Source organism: Motacilla alba, chromosome 3, assembly GCF_015832195.1.
Source record: "Motacilla alba alba isolate MOTALB_02 chromosome 3, Motacilla_alba_V1.0_pri, whole genome shotgun sequence".
NCBI classification, from domain to species: domain Eukaryota; kingdom Metazoa; phylum Chordata; class Aves; order Passeriformes; family Motacillidae; genus Motacilla; species Motacilla alba.
This window is the reverse complement of record NC_052018.1, coordinates 44120427-44145438: the sequence shown is the minus strand read 5'-3', so window position 1 is coordinate 44145438 and position 25012 is coordinate 44120427. Positions and strand designations below refer to the sequence as shown.

Sequence of the window (25012 nt, the reverse complement as noted above, 5' to 3'; positions counted from 1 at the left end):
ACTTTCTGATCTTTGACATAAAATACATAGAGAAGTTTTTATATTTCATTTTAGGCAAATTTATGTAGAATCATCGTCTGTTGTTTAAGAAATATGATTCGTGGAGTCATATCAAACATTTCTACTGTCACTAATCTCACTTCTATTCAAATCTTATTATCATTACTTTAAATATTGTTATTCAGATAGGGACATCTGCCTTTTGCAAGTACTGTTTTTGCTAATACAGAAACTCTAACACTTCAAGCAAGCTGTAAAAACAAAAGGAATCAGATTTGACTGTTATGGTGGTTTAGATGTCATGCAGACTGCATAAGCTTTTTACGAGGGAGGGAGACAAGTGTGTGAAGGGCTTTTGCTGATAGGTAGAGAACTCTTCCTTGTTTACTGGCTTGATGAAAACTCAGTTTTGTTTTGATTGTTAAATTTCTGGCCAGTACCTTCTGTCTTTGCCCTGTCTAGCCAATAAACTAATTAGTTCTTCCAGCTCAGTGTAGCACTAATAGCGTCCTTGAGACTTTGCAGAAATAGGGGGTACTGATACATAAAAATGAGAGAAGGAAGAATCCTTTCACTTAAGTTTTCAAGGAGATTGGGATGGATATTCACCAGTGGTTTTGTTTATTTAAACTTTTAGTCTTAAGAATTCTGCGAAAAGCAGTCACTTTTGGATTTTGTACTTTCAGAGCTTTAGGATTCTGGCACTCAGCCAATGCTCTGCTAATAAAAGCTCTTGCCAGGTCATATATATCAGTATGCAAATTGGATAATTTTTTTTTTCTCCTGCTTGCTTTAAAAAATTGTCTTAGTTTTCTTACACCCAACTCTGTTTCCTGTGGTGAAAATACTGTATCCCTGGAAAGATGTTTGGAGGACAACAATATAAGGTTGTGAGGAGGAATTTGTTTGGAGGTCTTCAGACAGTGCTGTACACAGTGGAGGTCTTAAGATATCTGACTCCATTATGTCTAGCTAAAATTCCTGGGATATCAGGTGGATTGACAGAACATGCTTGATTACAAAATGCAACAAGTTCATGATTCAACTGTTGCAGATTTATCGCTGTTATATTTGGAAACCACAGAAACTATTAGAACTTTGAACAAAAGATGGTCTTAAGCACTGTCTGAATGCTCAGAGAATAATCTGAAGGGTATAAATTTTTAATTTTAACTGCCTTAAATAAGGTTACCTGGTTTCTGCATGTTTTGTGGGAGGTGAGGAAACGGGAATGAAGAACAGAAGTGAGTTAACTGCACATTAACACTTTTTAACTTCTTTTTGTCATCCAGAGCCTTCCTTGTTTGCCATATTTGCATGCCACAAGGGTTAATATGCTTAATTTTCTGACATAAGTCTTTTACTTGTTCATAATTTCTTTTTCTTCTGATCCATAAGATGTGATGCTCATTTCTGGTGAATTTTGAGAACAGTAAACTGTGCACCCAACATTCCTAATTACAGTAATATGAGCATTAAACAAGTAACTCAAGTTAATGTTTGTTTCAATTCTGTTCAAGTAGATGTCTCCAAATGTGGAGATTGCTTATTTAAGTCTGCTGAAGCTCACCAGCTTAAGTAGGTCTGAATTGTTTTGTTTTGTGTATCACCATAACAGTTTTCTCAAGTGAGTTAGAAGTGGTAATTGAAGTATAAATCTATCAGTGCCTGCTGTGGGATGCCTGTTCACACATCTGTAGTGAAAGCTACAAGTCATTCTGAGTGCTGCCTGCAAGGGAAAAGGAAGCATGCTAAATCTTCACCTTGCTAAATCTTCACCTTCCCTCTCAAAGAGTTCCTGAGGAGGAGGCAGTCATCTTTGTGCTGGACATTTTAAGACTAAACCTCTGACTCTGTAGACTGGGGTTCCCAAATGTGGGATTGTGTGATTACAGTCTGCTCCAGGGCTGTCACTATCACTTCCAGCCCAGTGAATGATGGGGTGACACCCTGCATCCAGGCAGCTCCTGGTGCCTGCCTGGTGGTGCTACTGTGGCTCAGGTAAGTGCCTGTCAAGAGGCACTTGCTGCTAATCAGGAAACAAGGGTGTGGAAGTACTTTCTCAGATAAGTATCAGGAAATGGTGCTACATCATACCTGGCAGGAATTTGTTCCCAGTTTCTTGGAAATTCCTGCCTTGTGTTGCGTTCAGTCAGGAAAAGCAATGTATTATAAACCCTGCAGTATATACTAACCTGTGCCTTTTAGTGCCCTGACAGGCATCTGTGCTGTGTGCTGGAGTGAAGCAAATCTCAAACTCATTTTCTGCATTTTCTTTAAGTATAATCAGCAGTTTTGGAAGCAGGAAGAACCTTTTTCCTGTGAATACATTTTACAGGAAATTTTACCTTGTTTCACTGGGGCTGGATTTTATAGTGGGTATATTTTGTAAGAGCTCAGCTTCTTGAGACTTGGCTGAACATTGTACCAAGGAGAGAGACTGTTCCTTCTGTGGAACCATCTGCTGTATTTGGAGTCTTGGGAGAGTTAGAACCTATAAGAAATTTGATCCCTTGCTCTTCCCCTTCTAAAGCTGACTTCTTCAGTGAGGCTAGCACCAGCTTTATTCATCTTAGCTCTTTGTATTTCTTTCTGTCACTTCTGGTGCTAGTTATTTGCTTCATTTGAATAATTAATTTGCATGTATAAAAGCCGTTATTACTCTTAAACCTATGCTGTCATTAGTACATTTTAAATGTAATAAACTATTCAGTTCTTGTGGTGTCTGAACAGCATGAAATGGTGTGCAGGCTATTTACCTTACTTAGTTGAATAATGACAAAAATGTATTACAAGCATAAACTCTTGTTTTCAGGTTGTGTCATGAATCTGGCAGTACATTTTCTGATCATATCATGCATTGATTATTTTAAGATCTACATATCTACAGATCACAGATTATTTTAAGATCTACATATCCAAATGTAAACCACTCAAGAAGTATTTCTCTTGCTTCAGTTTCTTTATGCTTTACACCCATTGTTCAGTTATAGCTAAGAACACTTAGATGTTTTTAGCAGACTGTGAGACAGTATGGACCAGTTACAGCAGGGAGTGGAGAAACAGGCACTGTTAGTTGAGGCAATGAAATCCATAATTTATAGCCCAATATTTCCTTAACAGTGGGAGATAAGATATGAGTTCAAGTTGCTTTCTCTTTCAGTTCAATAAATCACCACATCACTGTTTTCATAGGAGAATGCAGATGACCTACTTTTGGCTTCAGGCTAAATAGGGAAATGTGGGAAAATTAATTCATACAGGTTAAAACTTCTGAAGAAAAGCTTGCATGATGTTCCAGTTGTCTCGTTTACCTCTTTAGGATGAAAAATGATGTTATTGATATTGACAAAGTCTAATTTTACCTTCACAGATAAATTTGAGCAGTTTTGGGCAATAAATCGAAAACTCATGGAGTATCCTCCAGAAGATAATGGATTTCGATACATCCCATTTAGAATTTATCAGGTAGGAGACAATAAAATAAAATCAAACTCTTCCACTGAGGTGTCATATATTGTAACATGTTTTCAGAATTATGTTTCATTTTCTGGCATTATGGCAAAACTCTGCATGCTCATTTTTGCTGGACCCTTGAGTTGTGTGGATTAGCAGACAAAATAGACTGTACTTACTCTAATAGGTAATTAACATTTATTATGTTGCAAGTGTGTAATACTTGAGAATGTGCTACAGCTGGTGTAGATGATGTTTGTCTGTTCTTTTTTAAAAACAGTCCAACAACCTAATTCTGGTTTTTTTAATAGCTACTATCTATGAAGAATGCTTTAGGTGCAGGATACCCTGTGGAAGTTCTAAGCCAAACACTTTAGGAGCAACACTTTTCTCTCAACCACTATATGGGCTTTTTTTCTTGTAGGCATTTTAAGGTGGAAGTAATGGCATAGGTCTTGCATCTCGTTCTTACCTTTGTCTTCCAGTTGTATGCTTACATCCAAAAACTAGCTTTGAATGTGGGTTTTTGTCCTGTTTTAATACACCAGCGCGTTATTTTTCTCCGCATTTTGTTTGGAGACATATTCCTTGGAATTGTTATGGGTTTTTTTTTTATCCTAAGGACATCTCCTTACTTTTTTTAGCATTAAGGTCACAATGAAATCTGGAATTATGTATGGTTAAAAGCTTATACCAAAATTCATGTAGCCTCTCTGTAAATTAAACAGTTGTGCTCTGCTGGAATATTTCAATCTATTTATATTTAAGTTTTGCACCAATAGCTGTGAAAAGAAAGTTCTTTGTTCATAGTACAGAATATTCTGATACTACTCTGTAACAGGTTATAATGACCATAGAAGCCTGTACAGTCTTGCAGTGGGACTGGAGTAGCTTTTAATGTTAGATGTAAGACATTTACTGTCATAATGAAACCTTAGATTGAGAACGGAAGTCAGTTATTTTGACAGAGATCACAGCAGATGGCGAGGTTTGTATAAGAATCAAAAAGTATGTATCAGGAAAAGTAGTACTCACAGCATTTGTTTGGTTGGTGACTAAGTTATTTGCTTGTTCTCTGATAGGTATGAGGTTTTTTAAAGTCTTTTCATAGAAATCACGTAAATGGGTTTGCAAAAAGAGGTTTTGCTCTCTGATCGCAGATCTTTAGGGCATGAGGGAAGATTTCTATGATAACACATGATTTCAAACTAATAAAGCTTTTTAAAAATAATTAAATCAATAACATCTAACACTTGAACCAGTAGTACTTATCTTGATTCCCATTACCTTTTTGATTGGAAACCCTTACTTGCTGTAGTTTAAACCCAAAATATCTAACTAAGAATTGAAGACCAAACACAAATAAAGATGATGCTGAGACAACCTTTGAGAAGGTTGGTATACATTATTTTTAGTAATGCTGCTCTTAGCATTTCTAAATATTTCCAGTCTTTTAAAAAGTGTGGGTGCAGATGTCTCTAGCTTTTTAATTGGTTTGTTAGTGTGTGTACTGATTACTGCTCTGTGTCTTTAAAGGAATTTTGAGAAAGCCTTAGAAAGGGTGAGATTATAATTAAATTCCAAACAAGGAGTTAGTGACAAACTTGCATATGGAAAAATAACTGATTCTAAAGTGTTCTTCAGATGTATTTAACCCCTACCCTGAATGCATTTAATTTCCATTAGTGCTGGTAGGAGACCTTTTGGCATTCCAATTGGTTGCTTGTATATCTCTACATAAACACCTGATTTAACCTGAGTTTATGTTGCAGTGGATATTTATTCCCTGTGTGTCTTCACACAGTGTTCTTGTAGGTACTTAAGGATACACAAGTGGATGGCAGGAAATGATGAGGTGTTGCCTTCAATGGAAAGAGTTCCTCCTTGTATTCTCCATACCTTCTATTATGCAAAATTATTTAGAAGGAAATTCTGTGAAGGGAACTTTCTTCTTTTTGGCAGTAGGAGGTGGATGAATTTGTTTTCCTTCAAAAAATTGTACTAGATTATGATACCAAATAAGAAAAACCAGCCTTAGCTGCAATTAAGTGTGAATTGGCAAAGTTGCTGCAGAAAAAATGCATTCAATAAAGTGATTTGATAGATATTTTTCACTGAAGAATTCATTATTTTAAAAACTCAAAAACTCTTTCAGTTGTAAAGTTTGTCTACTAAAATACATTTCTAAAGAATAATATGAATCATACCTCATGTGGTGACCAAATTTGATGGAGTGTGTGGGAGAAAGAAATGGCAAAAATATGAACATCATACTTGGGTAAGTCAGAACCAAACTAACCACAGGTAATTTTAAAAACCCTTGTCCATCACCTCTTCTTTTAAGTATAGCAGCTAGGATTGGACCAGAATTCTGGAATCTACAGTAGATAGTGTAAAAAAACGTGGAGAATCACTAAGGATCAACTCGTTTACAATTTTAAAAGTTAGCGAAGGTATCTTGGTAATTTTATAGCCAGCTCTCTGTCATATTCTGTTAGCTGTGTCTCATGGAACTTGAACCAGATAAACCTTTGACATAGGTGGAAACTTTTTCTGCTAGAGACAGTTTAAAAATAGTATTATATTTTTGTGATGCTTTTAATTCGATGTGTCAAAAAAGAAGTTCCCCACTTCATCACGTCAGAGGTGTAAGCTGCTTTGTATTCAACTGACAGGTGCACAAAAGCTTTTTTGCCTTTTTATCTGATAGTACTGTAGAATTGAGTGCTTTTTGCACTTGTTCTTTAATGGCAAGAAAAAAATAATAGTAATGTTTTGAGTATATTTTTGAATTCAAGAATTTTGAGTATATTTTAAATTCAAAGTGTCAAGCTTTTCATGTCCAGTACTAGGGCTAGTTTGGCTTGTGGAATTTCCCTCTGTGTTTATAAGACCAGCTGATGTTTCACAGTCTGATTGAACAAACTGGCTGGTAGATGGCAGGAAGTTTTCATCAGTCTTTGGCTCCAGGCACTGTGACAGGGCATATTAGTCAGTAGAGGAGTCTCTACATGCTGATAGAGACTGCTCTGATGAACTGCTGGCTGCTGTTGGGAGCATTCTGAGTCTCAGCGGTTGTACACCGAATTTTTACTCATTCCCCATTTTTGTTTTTTGCTCTCTTCCCATGTCATGCTCACCCACCTCATCATGCTTTTTTCTCTGGAGTCTGCCCTCTGAGTGTATGGGATTTACAGCTGTATAGTGTATTTCATTCTTGAGATTAAAATTACAAAAGTATTGGAAGGAAAGTGGATGAAAACTCTCCATGCCAAGTTCTCCTGAGTTTTTTTAGAGTCTCAATTGCTTGAGGCAGGCTGGCTGTTTTGTGTTTGCCATCCCAAGAAGGGTTGATCTGCGATTGTTTGTATTTTCCTTTATTTGGTACTGAATGAGCATTTCCTTTGCTTCCATTTTCTAAGGGTTTTGATTAGCTTATTAATTTTATTGCTTATTATTTACATAGTAGGCCTTAATTTTGAACATGTTTTTCTATCATAAGTCCCTTAAGATGTTGAGATTAAGTTGTACAGTCACAAATTGTGGGGATGTTTATCTTCCTTTGTAACATAAATTAAATTCTCCAAACTTAATAATATATAAGTTAAATTCAATACTTTGCTCTTTATGTCAAAGCTGCAGTATTGAGATGTCTAAGTTGACATAAATGTTTACCATGACCTGTCCTCTAAAAGTGGGAGTGGGAAATAAAATATTTTAAGACATTATTAATGTCTGTCTCAATAAGTGAATCAGAAGCTCAATCATGAGCATTTCCAAGCAATTGAAGACTGTTTCATCCGTATTTCCACATTAATTGGCAGAGCCCAAATAAGCAATTGCAAAATCCATTGCAAGTATGCAAATCAGCAGCACAATTTGGCCCATATTATGACAACTATTAAAACAAAAATTATCAAAAGTGGTTGTTTGGAAAGATACTGGATCTACCTGTAGAGTTTTCAAGTAATAATAAATCTACCTTTTTATACTAGTAGATTATTAATTTTTTGTTTTGTTTTTTATTGTTGAAAAGTCTCCATTGCATTTCAAGTCTTAATTTCTCTGACTTCAGTTTCTAGATTCTGTTTTTCCTTATCCCACTTTAAAGTATTGTGATTTTCTGATCTCCCATATTCACTTATGGATTGGTATCAGGAGCTTTCTTTGCTAAGCTGAATCAGTTCAGCTTTTTAAGCCTCTTGTCATGAGACTTTCTTATCAGTACTGAAGTTGGTTTTTAGTCATCTTTTCAAACGCTGACTGATAGTTTGATAATCCTCAAGATTAGTCTTGAGGTTAGGGAGATATAAAGGGCAAAAGTAAAGTTAATTTTTTATAGGATATTAAACCAAAAATGCTTCAAGTATTGGTGGAATACAGGTGAAGTTAGCTGCTACTTGAAACTTCAGATCTGAAAAATGGAGTGAAAGAAGTCGCAATGCAATACCTCGTCAAGGAAAACAACTAGAAAATATGCTGTCGACCTGAAGAGGGCAACACAACACAGCAAGTTTCAGCATTTTGTTGGCTAGTGTAGAGTGCTCTTGAACAGACCTGTGTGCAATATCTTCATTTTTTCTTATTTATTGAAAGTGACGCTTTCATAAAGGACCTGCTGAAAATAGACAATTTGTTTCTTAAAAACTTCCTTTTACAAGGAAGAAGTTTGAGTGAATAGGAAGATCATGTGAAAGGGTGATTTGTGTAACAGCTGGGCTCAGCTGAATTTCTGCGCTGAAGAGAAACAAATGGACTCTGAGTTATTCTAATAACTGATGGTTCAGTACTAAAGAAACAGTAGCACACTTTCATCATTTTAAATTACTTCAAAGCTTTATGAATAAAAGTTTAAAAGCTTTGTTAGGTAAATATTTTTCCTTGTGTGTCATGATTGGGGGGGCAGGGAAGAGAAAGAAACATTTCTATCAAGTATTGCACAGGGGCAGTGTGATCCTTAAATACTCATTTTCTGAGCTGGGATGTTTTGTTCTGTGCTGAAAGTAATAGCAAGTTGACTAGTTCTCACCTTGAGTTGAAGGTCACTGTCACCACAGTTCCACCAGAGGTTCCCTAATTGCATAAGCTTTTCTTATGCATCACAGTGCACAGTGAAATCAGCTGGCTCAAACCAGTGCTGCTAAAGATGACTTTTTTAACATATTCTATGTTAAGGAGTGCTCATGCAGCTCTCCTGAAAGACTTCAGGAACCCATGTGCAAGTTCAGCCTTGTGCCTTTAAGAATCTTGGTACAGAACAGGAGCTGTCAATCAGTTTCGAAGAAAAATTCTGAGATGATGAGCCGTATTTGGTGTCAAAATGTGACTAAAGTTTCCTTAAATATGCCCAAGTTGTCAGTAAAACTGTCAATCTGCCTAGTTCAAAGCTATTGTAAAAGTTGCACAGTGCTCAGGGAAGGAGATGCAGAGGAGATGGAGCTACAAAACCTCGATTTGGGTTGATTATCAGCTGTGGTTGAGCTGTTACCAAGCTGGATGGTTTTAAACTAGTTCAGGCCTGTCACTAGGAGCTACAGTAATTCTTCTGAGTTGAGTGTAGATGTAGCTTGCATACAATGAATAAAGTAGTTTTGCTTGTATGAGAAACAGTTTGTTGAGGTTCTGAGTTACATTATAACTAATTTTTAAAAAATATGGGATATACTGGTTCTGCATTTTCGGGGTAAAATGGGTAGTATTTTTTAAAAATACTTTTTTTATCTTGCAATACTTAAGTTATTTGTAAATCCCAGAAGAATCTAAGTATATGAAAAACCAGTAGAATCCTACTAGTTACTAAATTAAGTCAAAGTACATCTTGAATTACAATGAATGAACACTGTGTGTGGGGGGGAAAAAAAAGTTATTTGGCAATTTGAAAATACCTTAATCTTAGCTCTTATGCACCCCCCAATTACAATTTGGGAGTAACTTTTTAACCAATTGGTATTGTATAAAACTCTTCAATTGTTGTCTTTTCTTTGAATTGTCTTATGATAATGGAGTTAAGTGTAAATAGTTTGGGCAAGTGTTCATGCTACAAGTTTGAATTTAAACCATGAGGTTTGAATCCTTGTGGCTCCCTAAACTGTTTAATTAAGGTGGTAACCTTGTAGATTTGTATATCATCCTAAATTTGTTAGGAAAGTTAGTGTATATATGCAGTTTTTTTAAAATTGCACTTTTTACCTCATCCTTGAATCTTTATTCTTAAGAATATCAATACATTGAGAGGCTGTGATGAAGACAATGAATGAAGCATTAATTCAGGTCAGTTGGGTCTGTGTACAGTTACTTGCAGATCTTATAACTTAATTGCAGTGTTCTTCAGTATATTGCTGCCTTTCCTCTGATCATTAAAGCTGATCACTTTACTTTTTCATTTCACTTGCTGTAGTCAACACAAACTGATTTGCTACTTTCACCATATACTGTGTAATGTGGGCAGGTTCTTATGTTGTGGCAAAAGGGACTTTGCCTGCCTGAAGCTTACCTGGAGCTGTATTCCCTAGAGATTGGTTCTTGTACTCTGATGTAGGGGCAAAAAAAAAAAAAAAAAAAAGTAGTTGGTGAGCTGTTTTCCTCAGAAAAAGGGAAGAAGCTGATACATAATTTTTTCTTCAGAGAAATGAGGAATGTCATCTTCGAGGGTTGTTCCTGTGGCTGCTCAGCATAAGCAGTGCCTATAGAACTAAGCCTAGCTAGCCTATGATGCTGATGCAAAACGCTGCAGAGCTGAAGGCCACAGACAGTACCTGTTTTGACTTAGCAATATCAGCATTTCACCTTTACTTATTTTAAAATAAAATAGATTAATAAAGCAGGTTAACTTTTGCACAGAATCGAGGATTAGAAAATATAGAAAGTGTTCTGTTTTTTGGAAAGTACCAAGACTTCTATTTGCGTTTTCCAGAAGACTAAAAGCAAATTCTCTACAGGTACATGTGGAATGGAACAGACCTATGAGGAAGTGGGATATGATACCACACTCTAGAAATACAATATGAATTAGCAAACAATTTTTTTTAATTTTGCTGTCCTTGAGCTCCTTTTAGTTAATCATTAGTGTAGAAAACTACAGCAAATTATTGGATTTAATGGTTTGAAGTAGCTTGAAAGAGATTTATGAAGTATTGTATTTTTCACTGCTCTTAAGCAAGCAATGTAATGTTTGTTTTGGTGGATGTAAATCCATTTGTGAAGTTCTTTTCTTGATAGGTAGTGAGTATTCAATTGCTCAATTTTTAAGTGAGGCTTAGGTCTCCATGTGCATATAAAGTACTGCAGCTGTGAAGAGCACTATTGATTTGTTGTCCCTGACTCTTCAGAGATCTTGATATTTTACCAGTAACAAACACAAATTCTTTCTTGGGAAGGAAATATATTACTTTGAGGCCACGCTTTTATTGTAGGTGTTTTCTCAGGGCTCAACAAAACTGCCTCTTGAAGCTGTTTTCTGTATTTAGTCTCTGCTATTTCTGGCTGTGTGACAGTTGCCTGCTGTCTGCTCTGTGTGTCTCAAGTGTTGACTTTCTTCTGCTTCTAGGATCTGTCCAATTTACCTGACATTAAAAAAAGTGCAAATCCAGTTGTTCAGAGAATACAGTGCTATTTTTCCTGCACAAGAAAATTTGAAAGATAATTTGAAAGACCAGGCAACAGCCAGAGTGTGATTCAGCCATGCTTGTTAGGCATTTTGAGTGGTTCTTCTGCAACTTTTTGTATGGACTTGGAACTTTCGGCAATACATACTCTTGTTAAGAATGACCCACAAATGACTCCCTGTCACAGGTCCCACATAGCAGTGGGACCTCTGACGAGGAAAGTAAGTTATATCCTGGGCTGCTGCAGGATGAGAGTTGTCAGCAGCTTGAGGGAAATGATCCCTCCAGTTCTCTCGACACTGGTGGGACCACGCATGGAATCTAGTTTTGGGCTCTCCAGTTCAAGAGGCACATGGAGCTATGGGATGAGAGTACCGTAAAGAACCACTGAGATGACTGAGGAACTAGTGAATCTAACGTCATAGTGAAAAAAGGCTGTGGGAGCTACGACTTTTCAGTCTAGAGAAGAAAATATTTCGGGATGGGGAGATCTCATCAATATGTATAAATGTCTGTCTGAACATGAGAAACTATTTTGAGTGCAAAATCAGTGTAAACAACATGATGCATCTTCACAGTTACAGAAACTTAAGCAATGTCTTCAATTCTGAAGTGTCACAATGCACTCAGGCCATTAAATTTTTAATCAGTTTGTTAAGGGATGCTTTCTAACTGCACGTATCTTTTTCAGATAACTAGAACATGTGGCAGGACATTAACTTTCAAATGTTTTATATGGTTCTAATTACTCATTTTGTTGCTATTAGGTAAAGTTTTTTTCTAAAAGATTGTAAGGAAGCATTCTCTGCCAGTTTAAATAATGTGGAGAAGGGTGATATTTTAAATGGTTCTTTAATCTTTTTAAGGATGAGCAAGTAATTGCCCTCAACAATGTAAGGGAGAATTAACTGAAATAGTTGCCATATTTCTCTGTAGGTTCATAATGCTAAACTGTTGTTAGTTGTGTACAAGGTTAGGACAGAACTGCAGTTGCTTCATAAATATGCTCTGTTTAATGGAAAGCATCAAGGAAGACACAAGTTGTTGTCCATGAATGATTAGGAGAATAGTCCTTAACCATTCATGATCAAAAATGGTTCAATATTATTGTCTAGACATAACTGTAATAAGCTCTACTACATAAAATTTTAACCTTATTCCAGATGTGTTTATAATTCTAGTTGTGGCTTTAATTTGACTACAGTTCTGGCTAAGATACTAGATAATTTTAGCATTATTACTTGCATCAATTCTTGACATAATACTTGCCACATGTTATGGGGGCCATTGTTAAGGTTTGTTAAAGCTTCCACCAAGAAAACACATCATGTAATTCATCTTGCTTTTAAACCAGTGATCATTTATGTTCAACACCACCTAAATGTTTTTCAGTTTGTCTAATACTGTTAGGAGTGCTTTCAAGAATAATGGAATTTTCACCTCACTTGATGTTGTGATTCCTTGACACGTAGGATTGATACCATGATTACCTCCCCATCTAAGGAGTTTTATAGAGGTTCACATTTAGCATCACCATGTTAAAGCATATGTGCATGCATTCATGGAATCATCTTCAGCTTCAATCTAGTGATAAACTTCTGCACTATTCATTTAGGTGACTGGAGTTAATGTAATTAAATGTATTAAGTGTAGCCTGTTTGTTGAATCTCTTTTTTGTCGTTGTTTCAGGCCTCTTAAAAATAGTAGGGAGTGTAAAATTCCTGTCCATCATAATTAAGACTTTCCATTCACTAAGGAAACCAGAGTCCTTTTTACAACATGTAACTGTAGAAATTCTCATGCAAACTTCAAAATAGGTGAAAGGATTAATTTTTTTTTCCATAGGTTAAACTCAGGTATATATGTTGTAATTTTTACAACACTGAAAATGTCTAATTTATTAAAGATATTTAAAATGTAGTCTGGGAAAACCAGGTAATTGGATTTAACACATTTGTTGATTTTATAGCTAGTCCTGCAACCCACAGCACATCCTGTCAGTGACTCAATTTTTGTGGTAATTCTGGGTAGGTGTGTTGAGAATGTCTATTCTTTTTGTCTTACGGGTTTTAGTTACGTGTTGGACATGTAAAAGCATTACTTGCTTCTTTTATTAAAAAAAATTAATTCTGTTTTATATTGAGTTGTACTTTTTTCTCTGAACAATGATGTGATATTGCAGATAAGCAGGCCAAAATTTTGAATGCTAACAAAAGCAGTGCCAGCCTTATTCAAAGCACACAAAATCATAACTAGAACATCTACTTGGTGGACTTTGCAGAGACTAAAGAAATACTAGAAATAGTTTTTTTGTGTTTTTTTGGAATGTTGTTTCAGTCCCAACATCTTAAAGAGTAAGTGAAATAGCAAAATTATTAAGTGCATAGAATAAAGCAGTGGGTTGTCTGGGAGAAGCCCTCTATTACTTGGAAGATTTGAAGAGGAGGGGAGCAATGATTGCAGGATAAAGACAAATCATATTGTCATGTTTTATGCCTCTTGTAATAGAAGCTCAAAAGTATTAATGAAGTTTGAAAGGTGACAGATTTCAAATAGATAAAACAAGATCATTTTTGTGTGTACTTTAGCTTGTTGAGCTGAAAATCATCTTTATGAAAGAGATGGAAGTTTTTTTAAGTTTTTTAAAAAGGAAAGGAACAAAATAATAAAAACCCATCAGCTCCCACCCAGAAACATTGTTGTACCATCTCCACAATTAAATACTCAATGAGTCTGGTCTAATATTAAGCAAAATGAAGTCAAAGGCACCCATCCTGAAATTCCAGCAAAATCCCAGCATTTCAGCACCAGTGGAAGAACAATATTTCAGGTGGGGATTTGCAGTATCTTGCTTTTGGACAGGCATGGTGGTGTTATGGTTTTGTGACTACAGCAACTCATCAGCTTTTCAGTTAGTCACTTTTAAATGTGTATTGAGATTCTCTAATTGAAAACATTTCTACAAAGTAGAAGACATCTAAAATGTATGGATAAAATGTATTTTAGCAAATATTTGCATAATTTTATTTTCCTGTTCTTTTTTATATAAAATAACTTGCATCGTTGTGCAAACTCTTGTTACTTCTAAAGCTTCTTGGCTGAGTTTAAGTGAGTTTAAACAAAATGGTTCTATGAAATTAGGAGAGCTTTTTTAAATGTAAAGTTGTTCATTACAAAGCAGCACAGACTATGAATTTGACAAGTTATTGAAAATATAATGGAATATGTAGGGAGTTCTCAGCTTTTATTGTTTTAGGTTGCCAGCTTATGGGGCACATTTCTTACAATCCCCACACGTGGGGATTGTAAGAAATTATTTTTTTACTTTGTGGGTTCAGTATGCATGATAACTTTTATTTGTTTGAATATTGAGGAACAGCTGAGTGTTTAGGCAGAAAATCCAAATCCCTTCGTCTTGATGAAAATAGTGGTAACTGTGATTTTTCCAGATTAAAACCCCGTGGTTTGTGAGTTATGTTTTTCATTTAAAGATGCATCCTGTATAAAGTATCTGACTAATTAAATTGTGGATTTCATGCAGTGTTTGATGTTGTGTTGATTCTGAAAAGGACCAGGCAAGCTAACAACTTTTTTTTGCCAGGATGACAGGGAAGAAAGAGTTACATTTGTTAGCATAGTATGTGACTGTATGGATTGTCTGTGATCCTGTGAGGCTTTGCACTGCCTTAAAGGGCCTCTTAAAACTTGCCCTCACCTATAACTCTTCTCAATGACAGTATTCCTGAATAGGTAACTTTAATCTTTCTCACTGTGGTGTAATTTCTTTTCACCCTCACTCTCCGATCATTGTCAGGGCTTAAACTTTCTTTTAAAAAGAGTAAAATCTTCATTTGTTCTGCAAATAATGAGATTTATGGTGCTATGTACTAATAGAAAAAAATGAGGAATTGCAGTTGCAGTTAAGTCCAACTTTCTAGAAAGTATGAAGATTTGCTTTCATGTAAATTCAATAATTTGATACTTAATAGTGGATATGATCAGTATAAAATCCCCTGGTTTTTTTAGGCTGAGTGATTGTCTTCATATGCCCATATACTTGAAGGCATTTTCTCTGCAGAGGCTGACAATTACTGATTGACTTTCACCTGTTGCATGCTGCAAATGCATCCAGAATCTTGAACAGCTCACAGATACATGGAGGCTACATTGTAAAATAAAATAATTTTTTTAATTTCAAATTTCTGTTGAAAGTATGATCATTTTAGGTGGCAAAATGATAGGTATTGTATGAATACTTGCTTTAGATCTGGTGTAGATTATTTAAACTCATTATCAGTTATGCAGGGGTATCTTTATGGGTTAGGTTAGATTTTCTCATGATTGATTAAGCAAATAGTGTACACAACACAGCATTATATAAGCAGCTATTCATGGTGGCTGTTCCTTCATGTCTTGTTGTAGTTAATGAAATCACAGACTAGTTTGAGATAGAATTGAAAGGGACCTTTCAAAGGTCATCGAGTCCGACCCACCTGCCACGGGCAGGGCCGTCTTGCGCTAAACCATGTTGCTCAAAGCTCCATCCAGCCTAGCCAGGACTTGCAGGGATGGTGATACTGGAGTAGAAAGTTGTAGTCAAGCTGGTCTTGTATTACTACACATGAAAAAGCGTGGTGGCAAGGTTTTTCTAAAACTTTGCTCCTGTATGGCTAAGACACTTTGAAATTTTATCCTGTAAATATCATGGAATGTAGGATGGGACTTTTCTTTTGATTCTTTTAATGCATAAAGCATCTGCTGCTTGTGAGGGAAGAAGTGTGTAAGCATCTTGGGGTAATACTCTGCCTCTAGGATTAGATTTGTGAACCACAGTCTTTGTATAAACAACAGGCAGTTACTTTTATCTTTTTAACATTGATGAAGACCAGTGATTTTTATTTACTTTACCACATCTGTGTTGCTTAACACTTAAAATGCAAAACTGAATTCATTTTCCATAATGTTTCATGATAGCAGCTGAGGATATTGTTTGCAGCAGTCAGCAGCTATGTGGGAGACTTGAGAAAATACAACTTTGGGTTTTCCCTCTTGGCATTAAATTATTAGAGCTAGGGAAAAATTGTTCTTAATTTATTAATAAATAATGAGAAACTACAGTGCACACTTGGGAAATTCTTATCTTAAAAGTCTGTTGATAATAACAACACTTGACAGCATACTTTTGTTTATTTCCACTTCTACTTCAGGCGTTAAGCACTTGGGAGTTATGACTGGACTTCTGTGAATATCCAATTATTTTTAAAAACAAAACCTGGTTCAAAATTGTTTTGACTAAAACAATGTTTTAGAGGGATTGTCTTTTTTTTTTCTCCCCCCCCCCTTTTTTTTTTAATGTTTTGCATGTATATTAGTTCAACATAATGTGCCAGAGTTCATTTTTCAAGTGTGGATCTGTCTGAGGTGGATGCATCCTGCTGGCTGTGTGCCTTCTATCATTTTTCAAATGTTCAGATATCTCATTAGCACTGATGATATCCCCATATTGGTACCCTGAGGACATAGGGAGGTGACTAGAGCAGCTAGGAAATGACTTTTGATTAGTCTTCATAAGAAAAACTGGGAAAAGACTATTTTGCCATATTTGAAGACTGTTAGTAAGAAGTAACTAGTTGTGTGTCAACAGTTCTACACTGTACTGCCCTGGAATTACTTCTGAGCTAGAGTACCACTCTTGGGCAAAGACTCCCTGCCTGTTGCATTGTTGTTCTTAATTTGTTTGTTTGAGTGATTGGTTTTGGTTTTTTTGCCCATAAACCCCCACTGAGAGATAGCATACCTCTTGATGTTGAGTTGTTTCTATTTTTTAATTACCATAGTAGGATGGGAGACACTTTCTGAGAGGTAGGAAACTAAATTTGAAAAGGGCAATGGCCTGTATTGCTTGTTCCAATAAAGATAATGTGTGATGGAAGTCTCATTTGCTGAAGCCCACTGATCCTCAATGCGGGGCACATCAGCTGCTTATGGGAGTTAGCTGCTAGCAGAAAATTGTCAGCAACAATTTGGAGCTAGATTAAAATGTTCGGGTTGGTTGAATATTGGATTTTTAACTTCTCAAACTCAGGTCCTGAGTTTGGGTGGAGATATCAGGTTATCAGGAAAAAAAACGTTGCCTGTCTTTGCAGTGTCAGGTTCTTGCTGCCCCAGAGCTGCTTTTACAGATACCCAAAGAAGAGACCTGCCTTAACAGAACCACCATTCTTAAATAAGTTCTGAAGATCTGATAGAATTCAGTTTGGCTAGGGACATTAAGGGCAACAAGAGGAGCTTCTATAGCAATGTCAGGGATAAAGGAAGACTAGAAAAATTGTGAGTCCTCCCCAGAAGAAATGGGAGACCTGTTTACCCAGAACGTGGGGGTATTCAGTGTCTTTTTTGCCTCAGTCTTCACCAGCAAATATTCCAGCCAGGCTGTCCATGTCCCAAAAGGGAAAAGGCAGGACTGGGAGAATAAAGAACTGCCCACTCTAGAAGATCACATCCAAGAACACCTAAGGAACCTGAAAGTGTGCAAGTCTATGGGACTGGGTAAGAGACACCCCCACATACCTTGAGGAAAGTGACACATGAAGTGTGGTGGCCAAGCCACCATCCATCATAACTGAGAAGTTGTGGCAGTCCAGTAAAGGTCCTACAGAAGTGTAACCCCATTTTTTAAAAAGGGACATAAGGAAGACCTGGGGAACTACTGGCCAGTCAGTCTAACTTCAGTGCTCAGCAAAGATCATGGAGCAAATTGTCCTGGAAACTATGCTAGTGCAAATGGGGAATAAGAAGTTCTGCTTGATCTGCCTGGAGAAGAGAATGCTCCAGAGAGACCTTCCAGTACCTAAAGGTGGCCTACAAGAGAGCTGGGGAGGGACTTTTTACAGGGGCTGTGATGATAGGATAAAGGGAATGGCTTTAAACTGAAAGATGCATAGTTGAAATAATTCTGGATTCCTTTGCATATCTGCAGCAGGAGTGGGCCATATATGTTCTTTACATATGAGTGATTCTTTAAGTAGGTAGAAGATTCTAGGTTGTCTGTCAAAGCACAACACCTTTTTTTTGTAAGTTGGTAGTGGTTCTTGCAGCTGAAATAGTTTGAAATTTTTGATATAAAATCTACTGAGAAAAAAATCACCTATTGAGCTGTAAGGGTAAAAGTATTGCTTTGGCTTGGCAAAATATATAGGGACATGTTGAACTCCTAAGTTTGTGCTCACTTCTTGGTTTTTTTTTTAATTAAGCGTGTATTAATTTTTTTTTTATTAAAGCAGGTTGTATTCCCATAACAGATTTGGGGCTCAAAAAAACAAAACCCAAACAAACAACAATTAACACTCTTGTGTCCATGACACTGTCTGTGAACTACACAGTTTTTCTGGAGTGACAGCTTACTTGTAATTGTTAATAAACAAAATCTTCCCTACATTTCATGATATGAATGAAATGCAAGGGATGGGGCAGGGGGAATGTGGAAATATCAGCTATTTCTTCTGGTGCGACCTTTAGTTCTGTCCTATTGTGTACCTGTCTGAAGTGCTAATACTACATATTTGCATGGTTCTTCAATTGTTTGATTTGATTATTTTTTTATTGAAACAGGCAACAACAGAGAGACCTTTTATACAGAAGCTATTTCGACCAATTGCTTCAGGAGGACAGTTGCATACTTTGGGAGACCTGCTAAAAGATGTGTGTCCTAGCGCTATCACCCCTGAAGGTACTGCAGAAATAACTTTTTGTCCAATAAGATAGTTCTTTTTCTGATGATTTATTGTGGGTTTTTGGTATAGTTGTTTTGTTTTGTGGTTTTGGTTGGTTTTTTTTTAATATGAGTATTTTGGAGGGAGAACTAAAATGTCAGTACCAGAGTTTCAGATTTCATTCATTCCTGGCTTTTTACTGTGCCCTGAATGGTTTCAAGAAGGTAAGATTGAGTCCTTAGTCACTCCTGAAAAAATAATCTCTAGAAATTTTTTTCTGAAATTCCTGTACTCTTTTGCTGTTATGATGGTCATAGTAAAAAAATATTCACGTGTTATTTTGTGCACTTTAAAAAAAAATTTATGAACGTGTCAGCAGATTTTGTTACCTTTAATTTTTTATTCCAAAAACCTTTTATATGTAAAACTCCAAAACTGATAGAAGTTGAAGATGTTTTCCGAATGCTTTTTTCTGTTCTTGAAGTCCAACCATTTAAAATGTACTAGCAGGAGATTTTTACAAGTATATAATAGTTTATGTATGATTACGAATTAGTACTGTGTGAGCAATCAATGTAGCATTTATTTCATACAATAGCATTTGTTCATCTGCACTTATTCAGGAAATATATTTTTTTGCATGTAATTTTAGTCTCAAAGCTTACAAGTATTGGAACTGTGATGCACGTTTTAGGGGGGATAAATGTAAGAGTTATGTACTCTGCAAGTTAAGATGAAAATTATTTGATGCAAAAGGTTTTTAATTTGTTCTTGCTGTTGTCTTACCAGTACCTGTAAATGAGGGACTTATGAGAAATGTGTGATATTCTAGAGAAGATCTTGGCACAGAATTTACTGGTGTAGTATCAGCATCTTTTAACAGCGAAGCACTGAATTGGAAATCAATATAAAATTCTGCAAGATTTTTTTTGTACACAGAAGTTGCTTGATTCAAAATTAAACAGTTGTCACAGATTTCTCCCAGTATCAGAATCTTAGAAATCCACTGAAATATCAAAGTACTTTTTTTTACCCTTGTTTAATACTTGTTAACGCATGAGAACAATTTCCAAAAATAACAGAAGGTAAGAAAAAATATGGAATATTGCTAACCATGTGTCCATTTTTCATAAAGCTATTTTAAATTTTGGAGCATTATTTTAAGTCATGCTTTCCACTAACTGTCCAAAAGATAAAGGGAGATACCAATAGATACGTGAGAGTTAGCACCAGCGAGTTTAACCATCTTTAAGTGCTTAACTGTCAGTGTCATACACACCCTACTGAAAAGGTACAGAGGGAACTTAAAAAAAATCATTGAGAAGGATGGATGCATTTTAACTTGAAAGGCAGTCGAGCACAAATTAAATGAAAGAAACTCATAAGCATTTATGCACAAGTTATTCCAGGATTTAAGGGATGACAATTTTAATGTAGAGTTGCCAAAGCTGCAGATGGTGAATGTGCTAGTTAACTGCCCTTATTGAAAGTGTGAATGTAATACAATTCTATCTGAATACCAGTGATGATGCTTCCCATCAGGCCTTCTTTTCAGATGTTGACAAAAGCACTAGTCTTGGACAACAGAACAGAAATATGCTGTGCTAATTGCTTCTTTTCGGTAAAAGCTAAAAAGCTTACATTTATTCAACCTAGATTAAAAAAAAGTTGGAAGAAGAGAAACTAAAGTAGGTACTGATCTTACACATAAGAGGTGGGATATGAATTTTGGTGGGTTTTGGAGTGTTGGAATGTGCTTGTCTGTTCCTGTGTACATCTGCTTAAATTTGGCCCAATTTTTACTGAACAACTTGCGAACTTTAGAGTTCAATAGATCTGGTCCCTCACATGGGTGAACTGTTCAGAACTCGGCACATTTCTCCTGTAACACAGCTTTGTGTTGTAGTGTCATTCAGTTTTTCCTCCTGTGTTTTGAGTGTTCTCCCCTTCTGGTGTGCTGGAGAGCTAGGGAAGCTCTCTGAGCTAAATGCAGAAAACGGTGTGGGCTTCTGAGGAGATGTGGGGGTAGACTGATACACAGAGCCAGTGGAGGGGAGTGAGAGTCTGGCTGAGCAAGGAATTTGGAAGAAAATGACAGATCTGGGAATCATTAAGTGTGATTGGGAGAGTGACTATAAACAATGTGGCAGAATGAAAGAGATTGGGGCAAAAGCCAAAACCTGACATAATAAATGCGAACACCTGGACAGAGCAAGTGGGGTAGGAGATGATAAAGGGATGAAGGAGAAAAAGAAGCATATTGCTTGTGGAGTATGCACAGAGCTGGTGCAAGGCGTCTCTGAAAGAATGGTGAGTAGATATCCTGCTGTCCAAGTGATTCAGAGAAGGGATTTGGAGAAGCAAATTGAATCAGAAGTTGAAAAGAAGGGTAGTTTGTGCTGGCAGAATGACAAGCTGCAGGTGAAGAGGTGGTCAGGTGGAGCTGGGGATTATCAAATAAAGGACTGAGGAAAACCTGTTCAGGGTTTGCTGTACTGCAGACAATAATACAAAGCAGAAATTTAGGCATGGCAACATGGAAAGAAAAAAAGGAAGAAGCAGAATTAGAACAAAACAGAGGGATGATCAAGAAAGGTTCAGACATAAAGGAAACTGACCTGAAAAGATGGATGTCCATGACAGCAGTGATTGTTACTGCTAAGGATCATGGACAGGGAAGGACAGTGCTGGTTTAGGCTTGACTTCTAGAGGTCATCATACTCTGTTCACTGATTATTCAGTTTAGCCAACAAGTGAATTTGATTATTCTCTTGCTTGACTAAATACATTCATTATTCAAATGTAAAGTGCACTACATTAAATGTTCATGCTCTAATACAGCTTTGAGCTATTAAAAAAACAACTAACTCACCAGACTGTTCGGTTCCATTTTTGAGCTTTGCCCATAGAAATATTGGCAGCCATAATGAGGAAAAGCATCACCCTTTTCCACCAAGTAAACTCCTGAGACTGTAGAACCACAGCACATCTGTGCTACTGAAGTCTCCATGAGTATCATTCAGTAAAATAATTTTCTCTCTGATGCTGGATCACTGAGAATTTACAAGTTTCCTATGTCAACAGATGTTCCATTAGTTCAAAATACAGAGGAGATATGGATATAGGAGAGCTTAATTTGCAAGCTTGTTTTGGAAACCTGGGATACCACACCTGAAGGTTTTACTTCTGAAGCAGTTGTCTCCATTTGAAGTTGAATATTTGACGTTTAGAAGGTGTCAGAGCTGTAGACTGGCTGTACAATCATAATTTCCTTACATACTTGCCATTCAGTTTATAATCACTCTCCTCCTCTCATCTCTCTTTGTCTTCTGTGAGACTATTGTCTTTCTGCCCAGGCTGGGCGTGTTTTAGTGTCAGGTGCGTGTAGTGAAAAATCACAGTCCCGATTCTTGTAGGAGTAAATCAAGAATGAACGTGATTCAAGAAGTATTATAATTTAGGCAGCTGAATACTGCCTTTGGGAACAGAATTTAATTCTTTTTTCCCTGTAAAATTCATTCATATGTAATCGCAGGCAAGCTGAGTTACAAATCCACACATTTTATAGAGAGGAGAATCAGAAAAATCCAGTGATCAGCATGAGTGTTCTGAACAGTTTGCTTGCTTGTGCTTTAAATCAGTGAGAACTCAGGGCCTTTGAGTGTGCAAACCCTAGGCACTTTCTGAAGTAAAGTTTAGGCCTCTCATAACTATTCTTTTGTCCCACCCTCCAAAAAACTTATATTTCTGGCTATAATATCATTTGACTTCAATTTGTGATCTCTAAAATGATGATAATTCAGGAAACTCCTGTTAAAATGGTTGCTAAAGGAAAAATAGATTGTAGTCAGACATTAAAAATTGTCCTCTTTGGACCTTACTTAGTGTCTTCTAATATTTTTCTTGTAAATTTGTATGTTTTGTCTTAATCTACACTTTATTCTGGTGGAGGCATTAAAATAATATTGTAACAAACCAGAATACATTATGAAAGATTTATTAGAAAATAATAAAAAACTTTTTCATGTCTGGATTTTCAGACTATTCAGTAATCAAAGTTTAGATGTACTTAATTTTTCTGAACAAAGGAAATAAAAGTAGTATCTCATCAAAAGTACGCTTAAAAGTATAATAGATACTGGAGAAGCAGGATTTTAAAATCTTTTTACTCTTCTTTTCAAAGCCATTTAGATAATTTTAGATAATTAACCTCCCTCTTTAGTGAATTGATTCACTGGTGTCATTAACTGCATCTTTTCTTCAGTGCAGCACAATCAATATGAGTTTTTTCTTTCTGTTTTTCTCCATCTGTTGACTTTTTTTTCCCCCCCTTTTCCTCTATGGTTTTCTCCTTTCCAATGACTTTTCATTCAACTGGAAGCTCCACGGTAATTGTGGTGGTCGCTTGTCTGTGGTGACATCCGTAACTGAGCTTTGTGCCGTGGGAACACAGAGAATATATGGTTTTCAGCCTCAGCATTTGTAGCTGTATATTGAGCTGTTCCTGCTGCCAGATTCTTAGGGACCACCACAAGAAGAGGCAGGGAAGGGTTTCAAGAACCACCCACAGTGTCTATATGCCTTTGCTTTAGGAAGCATGGATATAATTAAGTCTTCCTTTTAACTGTGCTGAGAAAAATGTTTCAATGAAAAAATGTATTTATATATGTATGCGGATTGAATATATGCTTTGATTACCAACTGTAGAGAACACAGAGTAAAGAGCACTGTCAAAAGAACAGGTTGAATAATGACATTAAGAGATTGATAGTGAAAATGGTCTTTGTAAAATGCTGTGTCAATATTATTTTGGACTGTTTCAGACTGCGGGTAGTTGTTTAGAATACTGTATTTTATTTAAATTGGCTTATGAAACTATTTATTCAAGGCTTTTATTGTTTGTTGAAGTGCTGTAAAAAATGAAAACTTTGAACTGTTATTATCCCAACCCATACTTTTCTGTCTCTCCTCAAACTAGTCCTTTTTTAAATATTATATATACACATAATCATATTTTTTCCTTTAAAAAAATATATTAATCTGTAAATTTTTTTTCTGCTTAATGATTTCTGTACAGTGCTCACCTTTCTGCGCTGCTGAATAGTTTCATCTGCTTAAGCTGTTAATCAGGGAAAAACTGGTTGATCAAAGACTTTGTTATGGGCATTGGTATACCAAAAGCAAAGAGTGGCTTCTGTTTAGAGTCCATCCTCTAACTCTTCAGATTGCAAGGAGCATTGGCTTTATCTCCTCTTGTCCTCAGTCACTGCAGTGGAATTGGAGCAGTGTGCACAGTAGCTGGGAACCCATTTGTCAAAATATGTGTCAGGCATTTCAAACATTAGAAGTAATGGTCAGAAAGTATAAAGAAAATCAGTGGAATTAAAACAAGCACTAAGAAGTAGTGCTTAAAAAGTAGTTCTTAAAACTATTGGCAGTTAAATTAATTATCTTGACTGTAAAGGATACTCTGGTTTTCTAAAGCAACAATGAGAATGCCTGTCTTTGTTAGTAGCAAACATAGAACAATTTGGTTGGAAGGGATCTTAAAGCACATCTAGTTCCAACTCCACTGCCATGGGCAGGGGCACCTTCCACTGTCCCAGGTTGCTCAAGGCCCCATCCAGCCTGGCTTTGAACACTTCCAGGGATGGGGCATCCATAGCTTCTCTGCACAACCTGTGCCACTGTCTTGCCACCTGCTGAGTAAGGAATTCACTCCTAATATAAAATTTAAACCTGCCCTCTTTCCGTTTAAAGCCATTTCCCTTTTTCCTATCACTTTCACCCCTTGTAAAAGATCCCTTTCCAGCTCTCTTGTAGGCCTCCTTTAGATACTGGAAACATTTAAGAATTCTAAGAATAATGAAATGTTCAGAGCACTTTCAAGGAAGGTGCACTTATTTTCACTTTGTATTACTCCTCCTGCAGTACTGTGCAGTACTTTGTTCCAGAAGGCTAGGTTAGAACTGATCTAATATAACTCTCTCTAATTTTGTGTCTGAGTAAGTATTTAGACAGCAAGTGTATTAAATTATCTGTTTTTTCATTAGCTGAATATTTTTTCTTTTTACATGGTTCCTATTTAGCTGCTTCATAGGCAGTGGTTGTGGTTATGTGGCTACAGAAACAGTAAGACCCGGTCACCACCTTCCATTGAACATTGATACATTTAATTTGTTTAGTTATTTTCTCTGTTCTGGTCTTCCTGTGTTGACATAAAGTTTGAGAAGCAGTGAA

General features: G+C 36.4%; 1 protein-coding gene across 5 annotated transcripts in view; it reads left to right on the top strand.

Annotated features, from left to right (window-relative positions):
- Positions 1-25012, top strand: part of ATG5 (autophagy related 5) — a 75278-nt gene that overhangs the window by 27939 nt on the left and 22327 nt on the right. For all 5 annotated transcript variants that reach the window (XM_038131258.1, XM_038131262.1, XM_038131263.1 and 2 more), the window contains 2 exons: positions 3374-3468; positions 18672-18789. In XM_038131258.1, the coding sequence (XP_037987186.1) occupies positions 3374-3468; positions 18672-18789 (213 nt within the window). The remainder of the gene's footprint in view (positions 1-3373; positions 3469-18671; positions 18790-25012) is intronic.